This window comes from Cyphellophora attinorum, assembly GCF_001299255.1.
Source record: "Cyphellophora attinorum strain CBS 131958 chromosome Unknown Contig30, whole genome shotgun sequence".
In the NCBI taxonomy this organism is placed as follows: Eukaryota; Fungi; Ascomycota; class Eurotiomycetes; order Chaetothyriales; family Cyphellophoraceae; genus Cyphellophora; species Cyphellophora attinorum.
Genome location: NW_017253258.1, coordinates 299,826 through 324,185, shown reverse-complemented (window position 1 = coordinate 324,185; position 24,360 = coordinate 299,826). Strand labels below are relative to the sequence as shown.

Here is a 24,360-nt window from a genome sequence, read left to right as displayed (position 1 = left end):
TTGTATGGGCGCGGCCATTGAAATCGAGTCCATTTCATTGGGGTATATAGGATAGTATATTTTTAATATATAAAGTAAGATATATAGATATCTAAACTTTTTACTATTATTTAAGTTTTTAAAGTAATTTTCTTAAAATTTCACTATATTAGAGGTTTTCTAGCTAGTCTAGATTAGGCTAGTCTACTTTTTTAATACTAGCTATAAAATATAGAAGCTAGGGCACCTAGTAGTAGTTTTTTTATTGAATTAGCTCTTATATCAACTAAGCTATTTAAAATATAGAGAATAATATCGAGAATGAACATTTTAGTCTTGGCTATTTTTCATAGTAGTCCCTCATGCCAAAGACATCTCCAATATAGTCTCGACTAGCGTGCACAAAGGATGGGCGTACCTGGGAGCACCTGGCTATATATTTACACCAACCCTACGGCAAGGCCGACGTACGATAGGCCTTGTGAAAAGGCCTAAGTCCATGGCAATATAATGGAGACAAATACAGAGGCTGCGGTACTGATCAGGCAATCGCTACCAGATAGGAATGCTGAAGACCCTAACAAGCTACCGTTTCGGCAAGGGGTAGATCAACCAGATGCGCCTGGGCGATCCAGATCGTTCTTAAATTGGAACAAGCTTTGACTCTGGGGAATTCATGCTGCTAAACCCCTTAGTGCATCTGAGATTTCGGGCTCTCCACACAGGCGTCCACATGCGACGAATCTCTGCTTGTCTAAAAGAAGAGGTGTACGAGGTTCTCAAGGTACTGATTCCGTCTACGCCACAGGCCAGCCACACCATAACGGCGCCTTGAAGCATCACTTAGCTTACCAAGCGAAAGGCGCTTGAGACGGTGATCTGTCGCTGTACGTATAGGTGGAAGTCCTCACTGAGGACCTAACCTCTGGTGCAAACAGCTGTTCTGCTTTCCACCTATTCGACCATCGACTCAGTCACCGCTTTCTCGTTGGCCACATCTTCGTGCTCGAGTCCAGCTCCATGATGCAGCTTAGTCGCGATATCAGCAGTCATCCGATCGTCGACATTGCGGATAAAGAGTGCCAGTACAACAGCGATACCGCTAAACGCTATGCTCGTCAGAAACACTGTGTGATAGGCATCGCTGCTCGCATTTTTGTACGCCGCCGTTGCTGCCGCCAGAACAGTGTCACTAATGCCTGGAATTGCTTCGAATGCCTTCGGCGTGCCGATGGTGAATGCTGTCAGCAAATCCACCACGCTTGATTCTGGCAGACCAGCAGCCACAGCAGCAGGCACGACCTGTGATGGAATTGTCTCCGTCAAGCGGGTCGAGAGAACCACCAAGTATATGGTCTGACAGACTGTGGCTAATCCGGAACGAATCGAGGCGCCAATCCCACCGGCTGTGCCAATTTCCTGCTGATTGTCGATCGAAACAGTCAGCAACGTCAGACACACGGACTCGGTCCAGCCGACGAGGACACAAGCGACAGACAACAATCCTATGGCACGACCAAGCGTTCCAGCCGTGCAAGTCGCCATGCACGCGAGGAGTGTTCCACCAATGGCCATCGTGACCAGAACTTGATACTTGACCTTTCCAATCATCTTGCAGAAAACGCCTCCGGATACCTGCCCAACAATGAAGCAAGCGCCAACGATAGACGATAGCCACCCGTTTCGCAGCGCGTCACCGTTGGAATAAAGCACGGCAACCATCTGCGGCCACACCACGGCGAAGGCGTAGTAGACTGCAGCTCCAAGGCCGAGGACGATGGCAGAGGCGACAAAGCTGCCGTTGGTGATGATGTGGCGAGGGATAAGTGGTTCCTTCGGATTCGCAAACATTACCCATCCAGCTAAGGCAATGAGACAGACACCACCAGCGATGAGTGGTCCGAGCGTGGTCCCGGACTTCCAGGGGAAGACACCAAGGCCACCGACAGAAATACCCATCAAGAACAACGTCAGACCAGCTGTGTACAGCAAAGTCCCAACGTAGTCGAAGTTGCGGACAAACTCGGATAGGCGAGTGCCGGGATTCTTCTCTGAGAAGTGAGGTGGCCAGTAGAAGCATGTCCAGCAGGCAAGGGCCACGACATTGATGCCGATGAGGAGATAGTATACGCCTCGCCAGCCAACCGATGTATGTGAGACAAATGCTTGGGCGATAATCGGTCCGAAGCCTGAGCCAGGAATCGAGAAACAGTAAATGATTGCCACCGACCAGAAGCGCGCACGCATCGGAACCAGCTCCGCTGTTACGAAATGGAATGAGAGCTGTGTGGCAGCTCCCAATCCGATCAGTGTTGTCCCTCCGATGAGTGTGTTGATTGAGCCAGCAGTCGCGCAAACTATGCTTCCAGCGGTTCCAAGGATCGAGCCTCCAATGAAGAAGTAACGGCGACCGAAGAGATCGGTCAGTCGCCCAACAAGCGTAAGGCCGACCGCAACGCATAGCGTATAGACAATCGCGACCCATGTCAAGTATGGCGATGGACCAATGTCTGCGTCGATAACGCCAAGTATAGGCGCTGCGTAGCCAAAGCCAGCCACACCTGCAAGCAGTCCCATGCCAATGGCACAAAAGCTGCCGATGAAGTAAAGGCTGAAATAATATTGCTTGCTGGTATGATCGGCATCGCCGGTGAAGCCATGGAGGCCATTATTTTCATCAGGGCGTGCAGTGCCTTCGGTTTGCGTCTGGGATGCCATATTGATCATGGGCTTGACAAGTCAGAAGCGTTGGCAGGTAGTGTACTAGAAACAGAAAGCGAGGTCCCGACCTTCATATACGCCGGGTGATATTGTCTGGGGAAGACCTGGGAAAGCTCTGGGGATAAATGTGGGCACTTGGCATTGCTGGAACGCGTTCTGGCCATCAGGCCTGACATCGAGTCCCGGAAGTCAATGAATGGAGTTTGGTTTTCTGTCCACGTGGCTCAGAAGCAAACTGGCCAATATCTCGACGTGAGACGTGAATGAGTGGAACTTCGAATGAGACAAAGTTCGCGAAGCTGGAGGCTTGGCAAAATGTGGAAAACGATAGCCGAGCGCCTTCCGGGCGCAAGTTGCTTGAGTGCAATCCGTGCTTACTGGCTGCTATCTCGGAGTCACCTTGTGCTGTTGAGCATCTCTCGGGCGGTCGCAGTCAACTGAGCTAGTGAACAGAGCACGTCTTGATCTGGAACCACAAGGACCCGGAAATTGGATATTCGTGTGGGAGCGTAGTCATGTCCACTCAAGCCACAGAGGACAAGCCTAATGCTCTCCTCGAAACATCAATCGAGATGCACTTGTCTGGATAGATCTGGCACACCATCATACTCGACAACCGACGCCTGAACGATCTCAAAGATTGGAAGCTCTGCTAGTCGGCTCACGATTGGATGAAGCGTTGGTAGTGAATCTGGGCCCAGATCTCGGATCTCCAGGCGCACGCTTCCTCGGTCACTTGCAAGTGACGAAGTTGCCGCAATACTTTCGTCAGCCGAATGCATAATATCGTAGTCGGCGTCAGGCTTGGCCGGATTACTCGACGGGATGTACTTATGCACAAGCAGACCGCCACTGAGATGGTCTGATGGCGACTTCTCTGTCGGTACCAGATCTTTGAGCTCCAGGGTGGCCCACTCGGCGCCTCTCCAAGAGATCTCTGCACGAAATGATGAGCCATTGCTGTGGATCTTGATGTCGGAGAACACCTTAGGAATTCCCAACTCTTCACGACCTGTTATGATCGGGTCGGCGAGGTTCTCAAACATGACCGGACAGTATGATGCTTGCTGAACGCGACCACTGGACCATCTATAGCACACGTCCTCGACATAAAGAGCTGCGAGATCGTATCCACCACCAGCGAGCCAGCTGAGGTTGCGTAATGATTCGACTGCGAAGGTTACATGCGTAACAGTGTCTGCCTTGCTGAATCGATAACACGCGTTCGGAAACATGTTGCGGAGCAGTGTAGCACTTGTCGTAAAAGAAACACTAGCGCAAGTCCTGCTCGCCTTGACCGAATGTCTGATCGGCCATGTGCTCAAAGACCATTGTCGTGGGCCGGGAAGCGGGCCGAAGCTTATGGGCTGCCGCCATTTTGCGTTCTGTTCTTGCCACTCAAGCTGTCGAAGCAAATGAGTAGACGCATGAACTTCGTCGTGACTCAGACCGTAGTTGATGTAGTCATAGACTGACGGATACTCAGCACTCGCTCTCCAAGGCATCAGGGTCTACTCACCTTTGAGACCATCAAGCTTCGTCGTTTTCTTGTTAGGATCTGATCCATCGCCACCAACCTGCCGACTGTATTCTTGAATCGTCGAAGCCCGCTCGAATCGTGCTTGATTGTACCACTGTAAGCGCTGCGGCACCTGTGGAGGCGTTACCGACCGATCGAGCATGATTGCTAATGAGACCGCGTCTTCAATAGCCATAGCGCCGCCCTGAGCAAGGTGTGGTGTGAACGGGTGTGCTGCGTCTCCAACGACCGCTAGACGATCTCTCGCGAAAGTTGGCAGCTGGGCCATATCGAAGAATGGATACACCTTGACTCCTGCAGGATCAGCCTTCTCCAGTAATGCGATCACACTCGGATGGAAGTCCTTGTATGTCTCCAACAGGGCGGACTTGGAGGCCGATTTATTGTAGTCATTGCTCGCGTCTGATAGTCTGGCCGGGTGAACACATACGAAGTTGAGAAGCTGGTTGTGATAAGTTGGATAGAGGACAATCTTTCGATCGGGCCCGTACCACATATCCATCGAGCCATGTGTCTGGACCAGTGGCCGTGTGACGGGATCAGCTTCGACAGACTCTCGGGATATGATGAACCGGAAGGCGCTGCTGTCAGTGCGAAAAGTCGTGGGCGGAACATGCATAAGAGCCCCGCGCGTTCTAGAGTGAACACCGTCCGCTCCAATCACTAAGTCTGCAGAATGCGTTGTTTCGTCGGCTAGAGTGACGGTAGCGGACTCTGAGTCTGCCAGCACTACCGATGAAGCAGTCTGGATCTTCACGGGTATGCCTGATCGAGCTGGACTGGTCGCGGCTTCTCGCAGCTGTGTATGAAGATGTGCTCGGTGCGCTTGCAACCATGGCTCAAGGATCTTAGTTCTGTGGTACGATATTGGGAGGACGACTTACGTTCTGCCATCGTACAGAATCTTTCGCGTTGTCGGTGACACGCACCACCACGTTGTCTGACGAGATGAACCTGGTCTGCGATGCTATTACTTTCATGTCAAGCCTCAATAAGTGGAATAAGACGTACTTGAACCAGAGGCACTGCTCCGCTGTCCCGCGGATCGATACCGATGTAACTCAACGCACCCATCGCATTGGGTGTGATGTGAATAGCGGCCCCGACTTCGTTGTTGAAACGTGATTGCTCGAAGACCTCGACGCGATGACCTTGCTTCCGCAAAGCGATTGCTGCTACAAGACCTCCAATACCGGCGCCAGCGATGATTATGCGGAGACATGGCTGCTCGTGCTCCTCACCGTTGCGAAGGCAGTGAGCTTCCGCTGACGTCGTACCATTGGTAGAATCTACCATCATGACCTAGCACGGAAATCTAGGTTCTCTTTGATGCGGAGTTGATAGTGCGGCTGTGAACTTCCCATGTTTTGGGTGATTGCAACACATTGTATATATTCCGCGGAACATAGTAATTACGTGGGATGATTGAACTGTGTCGAGACCGAGAGAATCGCCATCCAGGTCGGTTCGGCAGCACATGCTCGATTTGAGTGGACTCGATGGTGTAGGCACACGGATTTCTGTGGTCAAGAAGCGCGTGAACCAAGTTCGTACCCGTCATTCTTGGCAGCGTGGTGTCACTTGGCGGAGGATCGTTGCGGAATGCGGAGGAAGAAGATCCGCCGTGGGGTACCGAAACCCTGGGGTAGTTCGGCCTTCGCGTAGCTTTTAGGCCGAGCGTTTGTCAGCAGAATCCGCCTTGGCTGAGCAAGGTACGATCTGGATGACTCCGCGACCACTGTTGGTGCCCGCACTTTTGCATGGGAGGAATCGTGGGGTAGTCGGTGGGTCTGGGGTAGCCCGCGAGCCCGCCCCAGGTGTCCCAGGTGTCCCGCGTGATGGCAACATTCATGAGGCCATCAATCGCGACTTGTCATCAACCAAGAATCGACAAAATCGCTGCCGGAACATCTGGCACGGTGTGAGCGATGTTAGTCCACGTCCTGGCGCCTGCGTGCGTCGCTATTCTGTTGCTGTTATGGAAGGTAAGTTCGATCGTCTTGCGACTATGCAATGTTCGATCCTGAACTTGTGCACAGATCATCGAGCGTCTATTCTTTAGCCCTCTCCGCGGCATTCCAGGGCCTTTGCTCGCAAAGATCACACCTTACTGGCTCATTTTCGTTGATCTGGCGGGAAATCGAACAAACACGATTCATCGTCTTCATAGACAGTATGGATCGACTCTACGCATCGGGCCAAATGAGGTATCCTTCTCAAGTTCGGACGCAGTGAAGGAAATCTACAGCCAGCAGACAGACTTCATGAAAAGTGGTTTCTACGATGCTATCGCAAAGCCCGTGCCTGGAATCTTCAGCATGAGGAGCAAAGCAGAGCACGCGCAACGACGACGATTGCTTAGCCATGCATTCTCTCAATCGAATCTTCTCAACACCGAGCCCTTGATCAGACAGCAGATACAGAAGTTAGTGGCACGAGTAGATGGAGCAGCTGGTGGGACACTGGACATGTTGCTCTTGTTTCGTCTGCTCGCTTTTGACATTATCGGTTAGTAATTTATGTGCTGAGGGAGCAATACACTAACGGCATGCAGGAGAGTTGTTTCTTGGGCAATCATTTGGAGGACTTGACTCAGTCTCTACCCCAGATTTCCTTGCTGACATGGATAACACATTCATGCTAGCTGGCGTTCAAGGTAGCTTTCCACTAGTACATTCACTGCTGCGGTACATACCTCTACCAACATTGAAGGATTTCCTCGCATCACGCGTGCGGCTCACTGAGGTATATACTTTCCCTGCCTATGTGCTCCGATAGCCTGCTAAGAGATCGCAGTATGGAAGAAATGCTTTCGATAGCTATATCGCGCAGCACGGGCGCGACTCAGGGCGTAAAGACCTTCTGACGAAGATTTTGACACCAGTCAGTCAGAAGGAAAAGCTGTCCGACTTCGAGGTACACACGGAGATCGGAAACCTGGTATTCGCAGGCACTGGTTGGTCCCGCATTCCAGTCTCGGTCACGCAGCTGATAGCATCAGACACAACAAGCACCACGTTGACATACCTTTTCTGGGAGCTTGCCGTTCATCCCGAATGGCAAGAACGCTTACATGCAGAGCTATCTGTCCAGCCACAATGGCAAGAAGGCATTCCTCGACAACAGGAAGTTTCAGACTTGCCTGTTCTATCAGCTGTCATCAATGAAGCGTTACGACTTCACCCAGCTGCCCCGGCGAGCCTGCAACGAGAGACGCCTGCAGGAGGAAGGCTTCTAGGCGGCTTCAAGATTCCACCTGGGGTACGTCCACGCCCAGTATGTCTGCTCAGCCCAATGCTAACGGAGTGACAGACTGTTGTTTCTGCGCAATGCTACACAACTCAACGTGATCCAAACGTCTTCAGAAACCCTGACACCTTCATACCAGAGCGCTGGCTGGATGGCAAAGAGCAGACGAGTGAAATGAAAACTCTCTTTATGCCTTTCTCACTAGGTCCTCGAGCTTGCCTGGGCAAGAATCTGGCGATGATGGAACTGAAGCTAATCACTGCGACTTTAGTCCGGTCTTTCAGTGTCGGAGTAGCTTCGACAACTACCGCGAAAAGCATGTCTATGAAAGACCACTTCTTGGTCTTACCGAAGGCAGGGACTTGTGATCTGATTTTCGAAAGGCGCTTTTGAAGTTCGACGTAGCCAGATATATAGATTGTATACTATCCATCTAGACACAAATGCTACAGAGTGTACTCTACGGTCGACTCGAGCACGAAAGACCTGCGACCAACTTCTAGCTTAGGCCTTAATGCCTTATAGCGCCAATGTGCTGTATACAGCACCCATCTAAGTGCCCGCGATAGACACAAGTAATGCTACAACAAGTCGTTGCTTCTCAGCTTTGGAAGATTCGTTGTGGGATAGTACAAGTCTTCTAATAGTGGAAACTCGTTCTTATACCTACCAAGCCGCCTCTCTTAGCTTAATAGCATCCAATCATTCGGTCTTGCGGGCTTGCACAATGATCTTGAGAGGAGGTTTCTCCCAGAAAACGTATATCTGCTGCGAGGTACCCCAATGCAGGCTTTCTGGATGCAGCTCCAAGTCAAAGTTCCATAAGATCCTCGCAAGCGTCATGCGCATTTCAGCGTTTGCCAGACTTGCACGAGTCAGATTCAACGGGTGTAGTGCATCTGGGATCAACTTACTTCATGCCCAAACAGTTGCGAGGTCCGTATGAGAACGGCTCGACTACGTCTCTTGCATCTTGCGTATACAAGGCATCGTTCATCCATCTCTCCGGAATATATTCCGATGAATCCGCAAAGTTGTGAGGCGAGTGATATGCTGCGTAGTGGGGAATCGAAACGACCGCCTGGTCCCCATTATTAGTAGTCAAGGCCAGGTGACTTCTTGCGGCGACTTACCTTTCCAGCAACCCAAGACCCATCTATAAATGCTCCACTGTCTGGTACGATACGCCCTAGACCAGATGGAATGGGCGGATACATTCGCAGCGCCTCTTTGAGTGATGCCAGAAGGTAAGGCAGTCGTGAGACCGCTTCGAGGGTGATCTCCTCCTCGCGTGCGAAAGAACCACGAATCTCTGCGAGAAGCTTGTGATACTTCTCTGGATTCTTCAAGAGCCAGAAAGTCACGCCGCTCAGCAAAGTAGCTGTGGTCTCGCTGCCGGCTACGATTAGGATGTTAGCGTTCTCCCCAATCTCGTCTAGCGTCAATCCCTTGCCGTCTGTGTGTCGCAAGATGTGGGACATAAAGTCAGGGTGATCCGTTGGGCCTTGCTGGACGCGCTGCTTCGCCGTCTCAAAGCTTAGCTGTTGATGTTGCAGCTGATTTCGTATAAGCTTCTTTGGAAGAAACCACTGCATGATTGGGAAGAGGCTGGGATGTCGCTTGAGAGACTGCATGAGTGTGGACAGCTTGAAACCGTCGAAGATCGACGCTACCCAAGGATGGTAGCCACCGCTGTCCAGGCAGCCAAATGTTTGGCCGAAGGACAAGTCGCCCAGGATGTCGAATGTCATGAAGTTGAACCACTTCACCATGTCTATGCTGTTGTCTGTCTGCTGACTTTGCTTTCGCATCGCATCGATCAACTTGTTCACGTAGCTCTCTATCAACTTTTCTTGCGCTCGAAGCGCTTTTTCTGAGAACGCGTGCGACAACAAGCGCCGCATTCGACTATGGTCGGCATCGTCGGCGATCAGGATATTACTACTGTCGGTCATTGTGGGCCTGTACTGTCGCAAATCCTTCGACATTGCCTCGCGCGACGATGTCCGATAGCCATAGATGTCCTTCCATGCTCCCGCGCCAATGAAAGAGACGTCATTTGGAGCGTAGCGTACAATAGGTCCATACTTTTCGTGGAGTTCAGCTAGAGCAAATGGCCACTTGCCGGCTATAAGCTTTCGCAGATAGAATAGGTCGGTTATTGCGTAGAGTTTGGGTCCAGGCAGGCTAGCAAGTGAATGGAAGAAGCAGTTGTAGGTGGCCACAGCGATGCATCCGATACATAGCTAGTTGTGTGTCAGTAAGTCACAATCTCGCATCCATGATGTAACACGGATTCAAATGCGTCATCTTTCATACCAGTAACAAGAAGAAACCTAGATAAGTGAGCAGCGAAATGTTGGGCGCTGTCACAAAGGATAATGTATTGAGTGCAGCCATTTGTGGTGTTGCCGAAGGCTAAAGGGAACTTCGCTTGAGACACACCGTAGTCCTATGCAACAGCAACGTCTTTCTACGGCGGAATAGATACTCGGCAAAGGTCTGGGGTAACGGCTCCAGATACTGGGGTAAGGGGGAGCCCGGGCATTGGCAAAGCGGAGGCCGATTTCCGGTGGAAATAGCTGACAAAGCCGGAATACGGGAGACGTCCGGGTTCAAAGGCTGGACCGCTCGGTAAAGAGGCTTAGAAGCGGAACAGACTATACTTGTAACGGCCACATAAGCTACATCGAATCCCGAAAGCATTGTCGTTAGGGTGGGACTGAACGGCGTCCGCTTGGCAGCGTGCTATGGGCCATTGTTGGCGGCCAACGCCGGAGGAATTGCATACGCCCGAGCTAGCTTGAAGCCGTCATCCTGATAGAAATACGCCTCGCACCTGTTTTGAGCCTCAGGATAGCAGCAGAGTTTGGTAAGCATTGAGTCGAACATAGTCCGCGAATTGTACGGGGCGAACGTCCATCAATCTAAGCAGCAATGACTAAATTGGACCTCTACTATCACCCATACTCGATCTGCTCCCTGCAAGTACTGTACACCTTGGCGATCGCTGCAGCATATACGGACGCAGGAAAGGGCGTTCCAGAGATAGAACAGCATTTCGTTGACATCTTCAAAGATGACCAGCTCGAGGAAACCTTCCTCACGAGGATCAATCCCAAAGGCCAGGTAGGCAACGGACCAGCATTCTACAATAACATGAGCTCATGCAGCACAGGTCCCGGTCCTAACATCCACAGAACTGCCATCGCCAATAGCCGATAGTCTGTTGATCACCAAGTATCTCATGGACCGTTGGCCATGCTTGAGCCCGCCTGAACACGCTGCTATGATAGAAAACCTGCTGGACGAGATCCACACTTTGAACTACTTCGCACTATCATTCCCAGACCGTCCACAGATCGCCGATAAGCTCGTCAGTACCGTGGAAGAACGACTGGCAAGATCTAACCTTAGCCTCAAATACGGAGAAGCACTTGCGTACAAGCTATCTGTGTAAGTAAGAGACCATCAAATACGTTAGTTCCGTGACTAATGAGTGAAGCACAATCGAAGAGAAGTTCAACGGCATCAAACCTGAAAATACAGAGATCAACGAAGGGAAAGCCAAGCGACTGTTTGCTAAGCTAGAATCTCTGCTGCACGAGAGCCCGTGGCTGCTTGGCCTGAAGCAGCCCACAGCATTGGACGCTCACGCAGTCATTCTGATCGCAAGATTATCCGACGTTGGTCGTACAGCTATCGTCCCGAAAAGGTTGCAGATGTACGCGGGAGCGGCTTTCGAGACACCTGTGCTTCAGAGCGTTATGCAGGGACGACGTACGATGATCTCGAAGGCTTAGCAGTGCTAGTTGCTGTCCGTGTGCTCAGAGTTAGTGCTCGGGTCAAGGCCCTGCTAGGAAGGATTAGGGTATGTAGTTATGCTAGGTGTTCGGTCGGTGTGCTCAGGGCTAGCTTCTGCTGGTGCTGCATGAGAAGGTTCATGTTCTAGCCCAACAACATAAGTGGATCTGTTACCAGGCTCCGAAGAGATGCTGCATACAAGGCCCGTTCGGGTAGTCGAGATCTGTTGTGGATCTGCGCAGTGGTGCAAGGGAAGCTGACTCTCACGCAGCAAGACATGCTTTGTATGAGTCATGTTGATCTCTTCATACTCGTCCTCACCGATCAGCATTCTATGGCATAGTGAATTGTCGGAATTACGTGGGGAAGCTTGATGATGCAGACTGTTTGGCCCGTGCAAAGCATCCTCTGCTCCTGTTCCTCTGATTTGTATCATGCGCATTCCGGAAGCAACCGATGCACAGCTGATATAGTGCTTCTAGACTTTGTACCACTGTCGAGGTGTTCAGCGATAGCACACTCAACTCGCGCTGGGGGGTCGTTGCCATCCCTTCTGTCTTAGCGCCGGGCCAACCCACTTCAGGGCGATGGTGGGAACGAAGAAGACGATGTTGACCAGCGCAAACACCAACCATGCGTACTGGAAACCAATGCTCTCGCCGAGTGGTATCCTATGCAAGCATCGTCAGCACGGAAGATGATTAAATCCGAGAACTCAGGTTCTCGGACAGAGCCGGACTTACGCATAGAATGATATGACCATACTGAATATCGATCGAAAAGCATTCAGCAGGAAGCTAATCTCGGCGGACTGTGGCTTGTAGCACTGCATTTCAAGCACGAGCCGTTAGCGAAAAGCTCTTCGCTCGACCTCCGCCGCTTGCGTATTCTCGAAGGAGTACTCACATCAGTCGTGTAAGCGTAAACAACCGTCGTTGCAACCTGCAGACCCAGATTCGCAATACCCATTCCAAACGCACTTCCAACCCAATGCACAGTCTTGTGCTTGCTCAAGCAGACTCCTTCGATGATCAAGCCTACTGGGACCAGCAATCCGAGCCAGAGAAGGTTGAGCCTCGCTTCTGGCAACTTCTCTCCATTATGGTGTTTTGCGTGCCTGACCACCATGTAATCAACAATCCAGCCAGCGTTGGCTTCGCCAATCAAGCAGCCGATCAGCAGTGGTATCGAAAGCATCAGCCCTGTCTGAGAAGTGGTAAAGCCATAGAACTCGCGGAAGAGCTGAGAACCCGTGGTCGCAAAGATGACCGAGCCGTAGCCAAACGCCGTCATGTAGTAGAGGCCAGGTAGGGTGATGGGCAAGTAGCGAAGCATAGTGATCGGGCGGATGAAGTCGCCAAAGCGAAGAGATCGATTCGAATCCAGGCGCCTGAACGTAAACAATCTGGCCATGATGGAGCTGTCCTGACGCGGCTCTTCAGACGTGCTTCTCGCAAACAGAGTCTCGGGCAGGCAGAAGAGAATCAACACGAAAGTGCCGAGTTGCATGAAGCCCTCGAAGCATGATCAGCACTGAGCACCACACCGCTGTACCCTTCTAGGCCGCTAGACGGTCTACTTACCGGAATTCGATAACACCATTCCCAACCCACGTATTGTGCCACAAATCCACCCATCAGCGGCGCCACATGCGGACCATTCGTCAAGAACAACGTAAATATGCCCATGTAGAACCCACGCTCATGCATGAAGTATAGATCACAGATCGTCGCGGCACCCAAGGCACCCGGTGTACCTCCGAATATTCCATTGAATGCTCTCGTAGCCAGCAAGCCGGACCAGGTTGTACAGTATCCAGCCGCAATGTTTGTCACAGCGGCGACCGCACAGCTGATCAGGTAGACGGGCCGGCGACCGTACACATTGGCACAAGGCACAAGTAACAGTGGACCAATGCCCGCGAAGCATATGTACACTGTCAAAGAGTAAGACGCCTCGACTGTAGTGATCGAAAAGGCTCGACCGATGACCACGAACGCCGGATTGGCAACGGCGGCAGCCATGGGCCCGAGAAAGGCAAGCCAGCTGACCTGGAGGACGAGAGCGAGCTTGAGGACTGGACTCCAGTTGAGAGGATCGCCGGGAGAGTCGGACGGTTGTGGGAGGAGAGCAAAGCCATGCTTGTCGAGCTTAGGCTGCGCATCGTCGCCTTGAATCTTCTGCTCGGTTGATGTGATATCGATCGTAGAGTCCTCGACTTCATGGTGGCGAGCGTCTTTCTCCATCGTTATACAGCGACGCGCATCGACGACGTTATCTTGAGAGCGTGCAAAACAAAGACAAGAAAGCAGTGAAGGTGTCCCACCACCGCAAAGGCTAAGTTTTGTGTGACTGCTGATCCTGACGGACCTGCTTGCCCAAGCCATACGTGCGCCCTCACGCAGATTGGACAGGGGCAGCCAGTTCCCAGACCAATAAGCATTGCTGAAGCATGCCTAAGGCTGTCGATCTCGGGGTTGTGATGGGCACGGCAGTTACATTTGGCAAAGCAATGCGGGGAAAGTGTCGATCTTCTGGAGAAGTCTGCGGGACCAGAAACCAGAAGCTCGCAATGTTCGGCCGTGAGGGGAAACAGGCTGAATTGCAGTACCCACGGACATCTCGAAGCCTGCAGTGACAACGTGGCGAACAATGTATGACCAAGGCACGAGGTTGGCGAATATAATGTCCCTCCTAAGTTGTGGTGGCCGGAATGCTAAAACGGTGTAAAGCGAGCTCGACGACAAGTGATGCCTCCACCGAAAGCGACACCGACGACAGCTTGGACCCAGTGAGTAGGATACCCTTTCGCGCAAGCCCCCAATGATGGCCAGCCGCCGGCAGCTCGTTGTCGCCGTTGTCTCCCGAGACCCCTGCGCGAAGGGCCACGAACGAAAACATCCACAGCCGCGAACACTAAATTCCAGACCCGCGCAAAAACGCATACACCGATCCACTCTAGCAAGCTCCGACCTAGCTGCCATCCTGAGCACACCGACGAGCATAGAAGACGCACATTGGTGTAAAATGCATACCCTAATCCTTCTAGCAGGCCCTATCCTAGCACTAACTCTGAGCACACTGATTAGCATAGCAGACGCACGTTGGCGCTTTGCCTTGTCGGTGGACCACAGCGTGAGCACCTTGGCTTGACTTCGTAAAGCCGGCGGCCAGCGCCCTCCCGTCCACTCCTTCTGACGCCATCTGTTTGGCCGTCTAGTCCTGTACGGACCATGATTGCCGCTGGGGTCGACGTCCTTCCGTGATAGTGTTGTCGACTATGCCTTCATCGGCTCAGCAGGCTCATCCAGCGCGGTCGTGGAAAAGAAACCGCCGAAGCTAGTCGCGAAGTCAGCCGACGAAAGGGGTCGGAGGCAAGCCAGAGAGCGAAGGACGAAGGTGCAGAGGCCGCGAAAAGCATTGGGCCTGCGACTCGGTGGCTTTGGACCATTTGCTCATGAGACCTTTCTGGGCTGTGCTTCGGTGCGCGGTGCTTGCGGGTTTTTGGCGCTCGATAGGATATGACAGCGTAGGCTTCGCGATCAGGAGTCGCGCGTGTTGCAGTGACCTCATGCATAGGTATGGACAGCGTCTGACTCTAGCGAACCGCGGGAACGTGCGTGTTGCGCTTCAGGATGCCCAACAAACCCACCAAAGCAGCATTGTGCTTGTGAGCAGCTCCTTCTGAATTGGTGGGTGCTTGTCGGGCAGCCTCGACTTCGCGTCAGCCTGGCGTGCGTAATGTGTGAAATGCTCCTGGTAGACGTGATGTTTGCGACAGCTGCGGCTTTGCGGGCGGGCATGGCGTTTGTAGTGATGCGGATGTGGAAGCTGATGATGCACATGCCGCGGGTGTCGGAGCTAAGGGTGTCGGTGCTTTTGGATCCACTGTCGATGTCGGTCGCGGCCTAGACGGTAACGCGACGAAACTGTCTTGTGCAATCGCTGCGGGATGTCGATGGCTAAAGTCATGTGCGTAGTGTTGTCGACCTCAACGGAGGTATTCTCTTCCTTGGGGCGCTCAACCCCCCAAGGCCTCAGACTCGAGACTCGAGGGTGGTCAAGTGGTGAAGTAAGGCAGAGGAGGCTTTGAAGCGGCTCGCGTCAGTAGTCATGCCTCGAAGTCGCCGACGACATGGCTTCGCCGCATTCGGCTCGTTATTGAGCCCACCGTAACCTCCGGCGCTGCGTCGCGAGCTCGACAGCCCGAGTAATGGTTGCAGACCTTTGTCGTGAATACATCGCCATCACCTTTGCAGCCAACAACTCATGCAGTTTGGTGGTGCAAAAATGCTTCTGAGCCGGCTTCGTCCGCCCGTGGACAAAAGTTTGGAAACGGGACAGTGGGGAAGGAGCTTGGCAGAGGAGGTTGTGCAGGAGGGCGTTTGCGGGAGGGTTGTCTGCGGGAGAGTCATATTGTGGCATAAGGAGGCGTCGAAGGGAAACGTAGTGAATGCGTGTGTCGTGGATAGGAAGGTCGCAAACTTCAAAGCCCTCTGAGAGCAAGTCGTACGTGAGGGGCGCGAACGAAAAGGAAGTGGGCGAGAAGGGTGCGGTTGAAGAGGTTGTAGGCGAGAGAACCCTCGAAGGGGAGGTCTTCGCCGAGGAGGCCGGCGAAGCGTGGCTTGTGAAAATACCCGAGAAAGCTGTGGGCAAGAACAGTGGACAAGAGCAACGAAAGCGAGGCTCGTGGTCCGCGATCGCGGCCCAGGTAGCGTCCGTCGTGAGTCAAACCTTCGCTATGAGATCGGGTCGGCCGAAGATCTCGAGTACGCGGGCGGGATTGTAGCTCGTCAGGTCAGGATGACATTTTGTGGCGGCCGCGGCGTGGATGCCAGCTCTCGACACGGTTTGTGGTGGTGATTGTCTTTCTTGTTCTGGGTGAAGCGCCGAGGAGCGCTTCGATGGCCGGCGAAAAGAGAAGGCGCTTCTCCCCAATAGCGTAGAACGCGAGTAGGAGGATATGTAACGACGAGCCGTTGAGGAAGAGTTTCCTCGAGCGGTGCTGAGTTGGGCCGTGAGTATGTGCCGACAATGATGGAAGAGAACATGCGCAAGGCCTGCGATGTGCTCAGCCTGCAGTCCTCGTGAAGTCCGCGGGAGATGTGCCTGGCTGCTAATTCGATGGCTCGGGAAGGTGCTGACCAGGATGTCAATTTGGGATTGCTGAGTATGTGCCGCTGAGCCGCTTCGAGGCATATCAAGGATAAAGTGAGGAACTTTGAAGACCGAGGCCAAGCTGAAATCGAGGCAGACGACCAGCAGAGACGTGACAGCGGTCTTTCTCGACGGTTGCGTGCCGAGCATATGTTCTTCTTCAATGGCAGCTCCGCGCACGGTGGTGGATCGAGGACGAGTCCGAGGAGAAGGGGATCGAGGTCGAGGAAGGCGAGTCCGAGGAGGTCGCGTTCGAGGACATCGAGGTCGGGTCCGAGGAGGTCGAGCTTGAGGCAATCGATGCCAGGGACAAGTCTTTCGAAGAGGTTGGCCAACAATGGGTGAGGCACCATCGAAGCCGATGAAGAGGCCGTCCCTGTCGAATTTGACTTGCCGTGTGACCAGGGATATACCGTAGTAGAGATATGTAATTAGACGAGCATGTTGTAGCTTTATTGTTCGAGCCACGCTGAAGCCGAGCTGTACGTGTTTAAGAGCGCCCAAGCTGTCATTGTGGTTTTCCTGCCGGGTTTCAAGGGTGATGGTATGGTCTTCTTTCAGTGTCTTTTTGAGGTGGGCGGCGAACCAGAGCACGCTTCAAGGGGCGCCAATCAAGGCTCGCTGCGACGATTGCGGAAGTGGAGGCATGGTCACCATTGGCCGCGGAGAATCTGTGCATGACTTCGCGAGATAGATCAAGGCCGACGCAGAGTATCATATTTTGAGACGGCAGCCACGATGCGGCCACCTTCCTTGAAGACAATTTGCTGTGGATGTATGCTCTTCCTTAATGGCGCAGGATGGTGACACGGGACTGCTTGGTCGAGAACGTGAACTGCTTCGAGGAATTCACAGCTTTGAGTATGCCGTCGAAGTTGACATCAAGTAGGCGTGTTTGTTGATTGCGCAGGGCGAGTTCGAGAGCCTGATCCCAGCGGAAAAGACGTTGCCCGCGTTCGAGGGTCTTCTTTGTGGAGGCCTAGGGATGGGCCAGTACACGCCTCCACATTGGAGTGACGAAGTGACTGATTTCTCGAGGACTGTGAAGGCCGGGGCATGAGCAATAGCACGACGTGGCTTGATGGCTGGCGCGGAGGGCTTCGTATGGTCTTCTTCGGTGGCTGCTGAGCTTGATCCGCGCCTCGAACACGATGCAGTAGCAGATTGGGCGCGTGCCCGGAGCAGGTTAAGATCGAGTGGTGCAATCATCTTCGAGTCGCCAGATATGACGCGTAAGACTGACTTGAAAACGGTCTCTGGTATCAAAGCTGATGGGACTGCGGCATGGATGTTTCGAGGGTTGATGATAGTGTGGAATGCTCTGAGGACGTCAACGGAGCGGACAACTTCTGCGCAGCCGGCAGATTCTGTGACGTGGACCTGGCTGAATGACTGAGAGGACTAGTGTAGGTAGCTGCTCGGACTTTGGCGAAGGACGAAGTGGTCGACTTCCTCGATAGCTGCAGAGGATGCAACAGCAGCGTCAGAGCGATGAGTGGTGTGGATCGCTTCACAACTTTAACGACTCAGACAATGCCGTGAGTCAACTCGAGATCGATGACTTGAGCACGTTGTCGATGGAAACGATGCATAGGCGACGTTGACGTTGAACATGGCTAAGTCCAACAATTCTTGAGGAAGTCGCGACGCGTGTGCGGAAACAGCTCCAGGCGCGACGGCACAGGCAGTATGACGTATGCCCCATGTGTCAGAAATCACGTGAGCGAAGCAGTGCATCAAAATCCTGCTCCAGGCGCACACTCATCGGCGTTGCGCCCTCGCAGCACACGTAGCGTGAGTATCTTGCAGCGCGCGAGGTCAAGGGAAGTTGTATCATGATTGGGGAGCGCGGCACAATAAGATACGGACGTGGGCAAGGGACAATCAGAGTCATGGGAGCGTCTGGCCCAAGTATATTCTGGCGATCCTGCCACTGATGTGAACACATAAGGGATTCCCTGAAAGCGCAGCGCAGTGCTACCGGAAGACTTAGCAGCGATGTGGTAGCTGATAAAATCTCTCGAGACAGTCACTGTGGGCTCGTTGTCACTAATCCGATCACGAGACCGCCGCTGCGCACCTGCCGTCGATGATCGAGTATGCGCTAGTTAGCTTGCGGCTAACATGTAGATGAAAAAGAACCCACAGCTCAACTATACAACAGACTCGACCCACTTCGGCCAGTCGCCAATAGCAAACTGAGTTTCGGCTTGATTTCTCTGCAGGTTGTCAGATCATCAACAGCATCTTGCGAGGCTTCTACAGGACCACAGCCTGTAGACACATGGTCACTCACTAATTCCCACACCTCCGCTCCCAGAGTGACGGAGTCCTTTCGATCCTGCTCCTCGCCTGCAAGGCCTGCTGCAAAGCACGTCGGCATATAGTGATCGTCCGTTCCATGGGCATCACGGTAGTTGGGATGCTTCATGAGCCGTACCACTGCGCGTTTCAGTTCGGGACCACCTCCATTTTTGCACAGAGCGTCTTCCAACGCCTGACGAAACTCCAGGTGCGTGCCTTCAGGAGGGAGTTCCTGCGCAAAACTGTCCCGATACTTGATCTGGTATTTCCAATCCGTGCGGTATAAGTTGTGCACACCTCCACCTGATGCCACGAAGAGGTAGCCTTCCTGGCGCAGCGGCCGAAGCACTCGACCAATCTCAATGTGAAAGTGAGGCTCGAAGTACGAATTCTGCGAGACTATCGTCACTGGGGGACAGCCGTTAGGAAACATCCGGAAGAGCATGGGAAATGTGTCGATACGCCAGTCGAATGTCGGATCGGCTTCACATTCAAATCCGGCGTTCTTGAGCATGGAGATGCACCTCAGTGCGGTCGTAACGTCCGTGTTAGGGCTGTACTCGGCGTATTTGGCCCGCTCGACCAGTGGAATTGGCTGGGCTTTTGCATTTGAATTGGCGCAAACTTGAATCTTACGGCCAGGGACGTTCCAATGCGCACCCTTGGGAAGCAACATTAGTCTGGCATCATTCGGAAGACGTGTCGACTCACCATAATAATAACTCCTTTGATACCATATCTCAACGCCTGCTCGCCATGCTGGAGCCAGTACTCCCGAATGTGGTTCTCGTCGCCGGTGAGAAGGGTTGTCCCGTGGGACAAAAGGAGCACGGGTGGTTGTCCTTGAGTTCGATCCATCTGTACAAATATTTTGACGGACTTACACAAGAAGTCAGAGCACTATGGGGTTGCTTAAGCACCAAGTATACTGAAACGAGAAATGAAGTGGCATCCATGGATAACAAGCTCAAGTCGTGTGTCGTACTCTTTCGGCATAGTGGTCCCCCGGAATCGGTACCTTCCACTACCCGTAGTGCCTGACGCACAGGCTACGGACCATCTGAAGAGCATATGCTCAGTAACGACCTCATCATGGGTGTTGCTAGGACTCTTAATCAGACCGCTCTACACGCAGGCCAGCTTGTCAAGCCAACAAGCCGAGTAATCGGCTGCTTACAATCTTAAATTGACTAGGTAGAACAAGGAGGAATATTGATTTCAACGAGACCATGAGCATACGGTATTTACTACGGACAAACGCTTGATCGAAGCCTGGCTACTATGATCTTGAACCATTAGCCCGCGGCGGCAACCACATCTCCTCATCCTCAGTGGCAAAACTGCCCCTCACCGTTAGCATCATCCCGGAGCAATCTAAGTGAAACCTAGCATCTTCGTAGACGCCTTGACCACGAGCAAGAGCACGATTGAAAGTTCGAGAGGGTGTTATGCAGAGTGTATACAAAACATTTGTTATTTTGAATAACGCCTTCTATGCTGATGGACAGTCACCACTCTCCGGCGACTCGATAGTGCCAATAATTGTAGTCCAATCCCAACCACCTCGGCATGCCTTCCAGAAACTAAAGAGCACCAAGTCAGCCAGTGTCTTGCCATCTGACAGGTCTTTCAGCCCAAGACTCACCCGTAAAATCTCGCATCCTCGAAACATCATTGTCACCATGACGGCTTCTCGTGTGCTACTGGTGAGTCTGTCCCATTCAGGATGATAGCCTGCCGACCGATAATCTGGGATTCGCCGATGGTCCGTAGGCCACCAAGAGGGATTGTGTTCGCGTGTTGCGGCCGCTGCGGTCGACCTAGGCAAGCCCGGCGGATCAAGGGCTGCGCCGGTACGAGCCAAGTGTGCTGTGGCAGGTTCTTCTAGGATGGCTTCGACAATTCTGATTTCTGGAGGTGCGACCTCAGTAGTGATAGTCGCCGACATAGTGGGGGGCTGGGCGGTAGAGCGCAGTTGAACTGCGAAGTTGAGCCTCTCGCAAGCTGGCCTGCGTCGTGGTCGTCGATGTACGGAACAAAATCGTGATCGTGTTGGAGGAAACCTGATGACTCGGGTAGTGGTGGGTCGGATAGCCGCACCCGAGTCGGGATCGGTGCGACTGGAATGCAAGAGCCTGACCCGAGAGCCTCATTGCGCTCACACGCGGTCCTTGAATCATGATCGACAGTCTAAGTCCCGATAACGTACATTGGGAAACAGCCGACCTGCAACAGGATCGTGTGGTGAGTCGATATCCAAACGTCCTCCTAGTAATCTCGGCGGCACACAAATTCCCCCAGTTGATATCCCTTTGGCCGCTTCATACTGTCACCAGAGCATACAGTGCTCGCTCTACCCGACAATGGCTAGCAGCCCTGAGATCACAGCCATCCTTAGCACCGTGAGCGAGGGACGCACGAAGGACCTGAGATACCGACAAAGACAACTCCTATCGCTTCATAGTTGGATCGACACTCATGCAACCGAAATTGCTGGTGCTCTTGCCGCGGATGACGGTCGGTCGCCTCTCGAAGCTGAGTTTGTTCTGTCAGCCGTGTTGAACGAGCTTCGACATCATTACGAGAGTCTCGACCTCAAAAAGGAGCTAGCGGTCGAGTATAGCATCAAGAAGGGCAAAGAAAATCCTGATCGACGAGTTGCCGAAGATCTAGTGTACTTGGTCCCCGCGAGATCGTCGCTTGTCTTCAGTGTCCTCGTTGTATTATGTGCAAGTATCGCAGCCGGTTGCTGCTTCATAGTCGAAGTGAGATGCAACCGAATCTTCCTCTTTTTCCCATACTGACAACTACTAGCTACCAAATGATCTCAGGCTACCCCAGACGTTCTTCGTCGCTTGTTCTCCGAGTCACTGGACAGAAGGGCTTTCATAACTGTCAGCAATCGTCCAATAGAGTCGGTCCTTCGTTCATGCTTGGTAGTTGATCAGGCCAACAGTTCTTCGTCAGACGCCGGTGGCAGAATCCTCACCTGCGATAGCCAGCGCCGAGCTGTGGCAATTGTGGACAGAAGTGCCGATTTGGATCTGGCAGCCAAGGAGATTGCCGCATCGAGATATTTTGTGGGTGGAGAAGGCGACTATGCCCCGGACTTAGTTTTGGTGAATGAATTTGCACGAGCTGAATTTCTCGAGGCCTGGTCCAAGCACTGCACGGCGCTCAGTCATGCAAGATCGGCCATGGACGGATCTTGTTCTAGTGACGGCGCCCTCCATCCAACTCTTGACGTCGGCAAGAGTTTTGTCACAATACCTAGGTCTAGAACACAGGATCCCTGCCTCATGGGCCGAAAACAGCATTCGGAGATGAAAGGTGAAGGTCTTCGACTCGACGAGATCAGTACACGGTAAGTCTATTGGTCGTGCCTCCATTATTCATGATGCGACTAACAAAAGCACAGGCAGGACTTGAACTTTGACGAAGCACGACGAGCCGACACCGTGACTCTACTGGCATACACCAGTCTTGACGATGCTATCGATTCGTTAGCCACCGTGCAACAGAATGCGCTGCCAGCACTGTATGTGTTTGCCGATCTAGCGCCGGCCAAGTATCTGTCACATTTTATCAAGACACATGTTAGTTTTGTCAACCACATCCCAGCCAATCTTTTGAGTGAGTCATCCCAGTCCCAGTCGGCACTGCGATAGCTATTAGAGTTACGGATTTGAGCTAAGCAACATGGCAGTTGGTCCCGTCGCACCGTCTGGCTATCCCGTATCAACAGAATCACGATATCGCCGTGAGATGTTTGAGTCGCCCAGTCCGCAATTTGTCAACGTTGCTGCAAACGAGCTCGGGGTCGCAGATGCTGTCGAGGTGGAGACCAGAACATACAAGAGGTGGCACGAGGCGGCTAGGTCTCCTCTCAAACCGACAGGTCAGCCGCGTGAGGGCGACGTCAACTTCTTTGTGCAGGGTCTCCGCGCCGCGATCGTCGTCTACGTCCTACCGGTCGCGCTAATTGGGATCTTCGGTGCGGGTTTTATGGGAAAGAAAGCGCTTTCGTATCTTAAGGCGAGGTAGAGGATGTGTATTTGGATCGAGACATGGGTGTGCTCTGTGCCTGACTCGCATTCTGCCACTGATCGACGCATGCACCTCCAGTTATCCGTTTTCCGACAATGAGGTTGCTGACACCAGCACGGTCATCCGTGACTGATTCAATGCTACTCCACATCTGACCCTGATTGAGACGAACGTTGAGCGCGTTGAGATCAATTTGCCCGTCTTGACACGTAGAGACCCAGGATGGTCAGGTGTCGGCCCCAAACAAGCATTGTATCCTACCACACCTGCTTGTTCTTCTGAATATACTCCTGCAACGTAATTGGTGGTCGTCCAGTCACCTCCGCCACCACGTCATTTAGTATGGCGAACTCACCGCGTCGAGCTCGATTCTCACCATCAGCCAGTCTCTTTGCGTACGTCGCTGGCAAGCCGAATGACGTGAATCTCTGAACAAGCTGCTCCGGAGAGATTGCCACATGACGTACCTGCCTGCCCAGAATGTTGGTGAAAAGTACTGCTACATCTTCATGAGATAAAAGTTCGCCTCCGACGATGATATAGTCCTGATTAGGCGGTTGTATGGCCATGAGTGCTTGGTAAGCCACAGCAGCAACATCTTCTGTTGAGACAAACGAGATCCTCCCCTCTCCTGTCGCCGAGTAGAATTCTGATCCCTTCTTGATGGTGGGATAGTGGTGCTGTTCGGAGAAATTCTCTGGTCGTCAATCAGTCTACGTGACTCGGCATATGTTTTCTGCTATGTAGATTACCCATAAACCAAGTCGGTCGAAGCACCGCCCACTCAACGCCGAGTCCCTTGAGGTAGGCGTGTGCTTTGCCAGTGCCTGAAGTTGACTCGTCCTCACGAATAGCGCTGAGAAGCACAAAGCGCCGAACACCATGGGCCTGGGCAACATCGATGAAGTGGTTCAAGGCTCTTGATGGGTCGACATTGCCCGGCTGCGACACGAGGTAAACTGCCTGAATGGGATCGGACTGGGCCTGCGGGTGTTCGAATGGGTTTGCGTACGTAGCTGTATCTGACCAGTCGAGTTTCACAGCAGGGATACCGTCTACTTCTTTGCCGGACCTCGAGGCAATGAGAAGTTGGACAGTGGATTTCAAGAGGGCTGTCAGCGGGCGCGCCGTCTTCCCTGACGAGCCGGTAATGAGGATAGTCATTATATGTAAGCTAGTGATCAACGAGGATCGATTTTATCATCTAAATGTCGACTCGATTCACATCACAGTAATGCTATATATGTGTTGATGACATACCTAAGATCTAGCTGTAGGGTATCAGTGTTCTCGAGACGTGATTAGCTTAGAGTGTTCAGATGCATGCTAGACGCATCCTCACTCGGGATGTGGACCACTTTGTCGCGGTTCTTGAATGAAGGAGCCATCAGACAACTCCAGCATCCTTGCGGTGGAGTTGGCGCGAATGGGAACTGTACAGATTCTCAAGTCTGGTGGGAGAATGTCGCTTTGTCCCCTACGTACAGACGCAGAACTTGGGGGTAAGGATATTGTAAAAGCCATGTGTTGTTCTTTAGGTACACGTCACAATGACAAAC

General features: G+C 52.6%; 9 protein-coding genes across 9 annotated transcripts; 2 read left to right on the top strand and 7 right to left on the bottom strand.

Annotated features, from left to right (window-relative positions):
- Positions 1-933: 933 nt before the first annotated feature.
- On the bottom strand, positions 934-2,697 carry AB675_4441 (putative MFS-type transporter YusP; the record flags this gene model as incomplete). The annotated part of the gene is made up of 1 exon (XM_018144580.1): positions 934-2,697. One exon carries the CDS (start codon positions 2,695-2,697, stop codon positions 934-936), a length of 1,764 nt encoding a protein of 587 aa, XP_017996541.1.
- Positions 2,698-3,263: 566 nt separating this feature from the next.
- AB675_4440 (3-hydroxybenzoate 6-hydroxylase 1) lies at positions 3,264-5,536 on the bottom strand (the record flags this gene model as incomplete). Its single annotated transcript, XM_018144579.1, has 4 exons — positions 3,264-4,171; positions 4,220-5,078; positions 5,125-5,199; positions 5,252-5,536. 4 exons carry the CDS (start codon positions 5,534-5,536, stop codon positions 3,264-3,266), a joined length of 2,127 nt encoding a protein of 708 aa, XP_017996491.1.
- Positions 5,537-8,191: 2,655 nt separating this feature from the next.
- Positions 8,192-9,889, bottom strand: AB675_4438 (Isotrichodermin C-15 hydroxylase; the record flags this gene model as incomplete). Its single annotated transcript, XM_018144577.1, has 4 exons — positions 8,192-8,354; positions 8,404-8,570; positions 8,623-9,735; positions 9,809-9,889. 4 exons carry the CDS (start codon positions 9,887-9,889, stop codon positions 8,192-8,194), a joined length of 1,524 nt encoding a protein of 507 aa, XP_017996498.1.
- A 537-nt stretch (positions 9,890-10,426) lies between these two features.
- AB675_4437 (uncharacterized protein) lies at positions 10,427-11,292 on the top strand (the record flags this gene model as incomplete). The annotated part of the gene is made up of 3 exons (XM_018144576.1): positions 10,427-10,618; positions 10,668-10,945; positions 10,995-11,292. 3 exons carry the CDS (start codon positions 10,427-10,429, stop codon positions 11,290-11,292), a joined length of 768 nt encoding a protein of 255 aa, XP_017996488.1.
- Positions 11,293-11,813: 521 nt separating this feature from the next.
- On the bottom strand, positions 11,814-13,539 carry AB675_4436 (putative transporter; the record flags this gene model as incomplete). Its single annotated transcript, XM_018144575.1, has 4 exons — positions 11,814-11,964; positions 12,037-12,119; positions 12,200-12,808; positions 12,877-13,539. 4 exons carry the CDS (start codon positions 13,537-13,539, stop codon positions 11,814-11,816), a joined length of 1,506 nt encoding a protein of 501 aa, XP_017996534.1.
- Positions 13,540-18,603: 5,064 nt separating this feature from the next.
- On the bottom strand, positions 18,604-19,612 carry AB675_4435 (uncharacterized protein; the record flags this gene model as incomplete). The annotated part of the gene is made up of 3 exons (XM_018144574.1): positions 18,604-18,669; positions 18,747-19,415; positions 19,466-19,612. 3 exons carry the CDS (start codon positions 19,610-19,612, stop codon positions 18,604-18,606), a joined length of 882 nt encoding a protein of 293 aa, XP_017996476.1.
- A 634-nt stretch (positions 19,613-20,246) lies between these two features.
- Positions 20,247-20,702, bottom strand: AB675_4434 (uncharacterized protein; the record flags this gene model as incomplete). Its single annotated transcript, XM_018144573.1, has 1 exon — positions 20,247-20,702. One exon carries the CDS (start codon positions 20,700-20,702, stop codon positions 20,247-20,249), a length of 456 nt encoding a protein of 151 aa, XP_017996455.1.
- A 415-nt stretch (positions 20,703-21,117) lies between these two features.
- On the top strand, positions 21,118-22,798 carry AB675_4433 (uncharacterized protein; the record flags this gene model as incomplete). The annotated part of the gene is made up of 4 exons (XM_018144572.1): positions 21,118-21,519; positions 21,586-22,118; positions 22,173-22,387; positions 22,461-22,798. The coding sequence occupies 4 exons, from the start codon at positions 21,118-21,120 to the stop codon at positions 22,796-22,798; spliced, it is 1,488 nt and encodes a 495-aa protein (XP_017996563.1).
- Positions 22,799-23,058: 260 nt separating this feature from the next.
- Positions 23,059-23,965, bottom strand: AB675_4432 (Festuclavine dehydrogenase; the record flags this gene model as incomplete). The annotated part of the gene is made up of 2 exons (XM_018144571.1): positions 23,059-23,498; positions 23,554-23,965. The coding sequence occupies 2 exons, from the start codon at positions 23,963-23,965 to the stop codon at positions 23,059-23,061; spliced, it is 852 nt and encodes a 283-aa protein (XP_017996549.1).
- Positions 23,966-24,360: the final 395 nt, after the last annotated feature.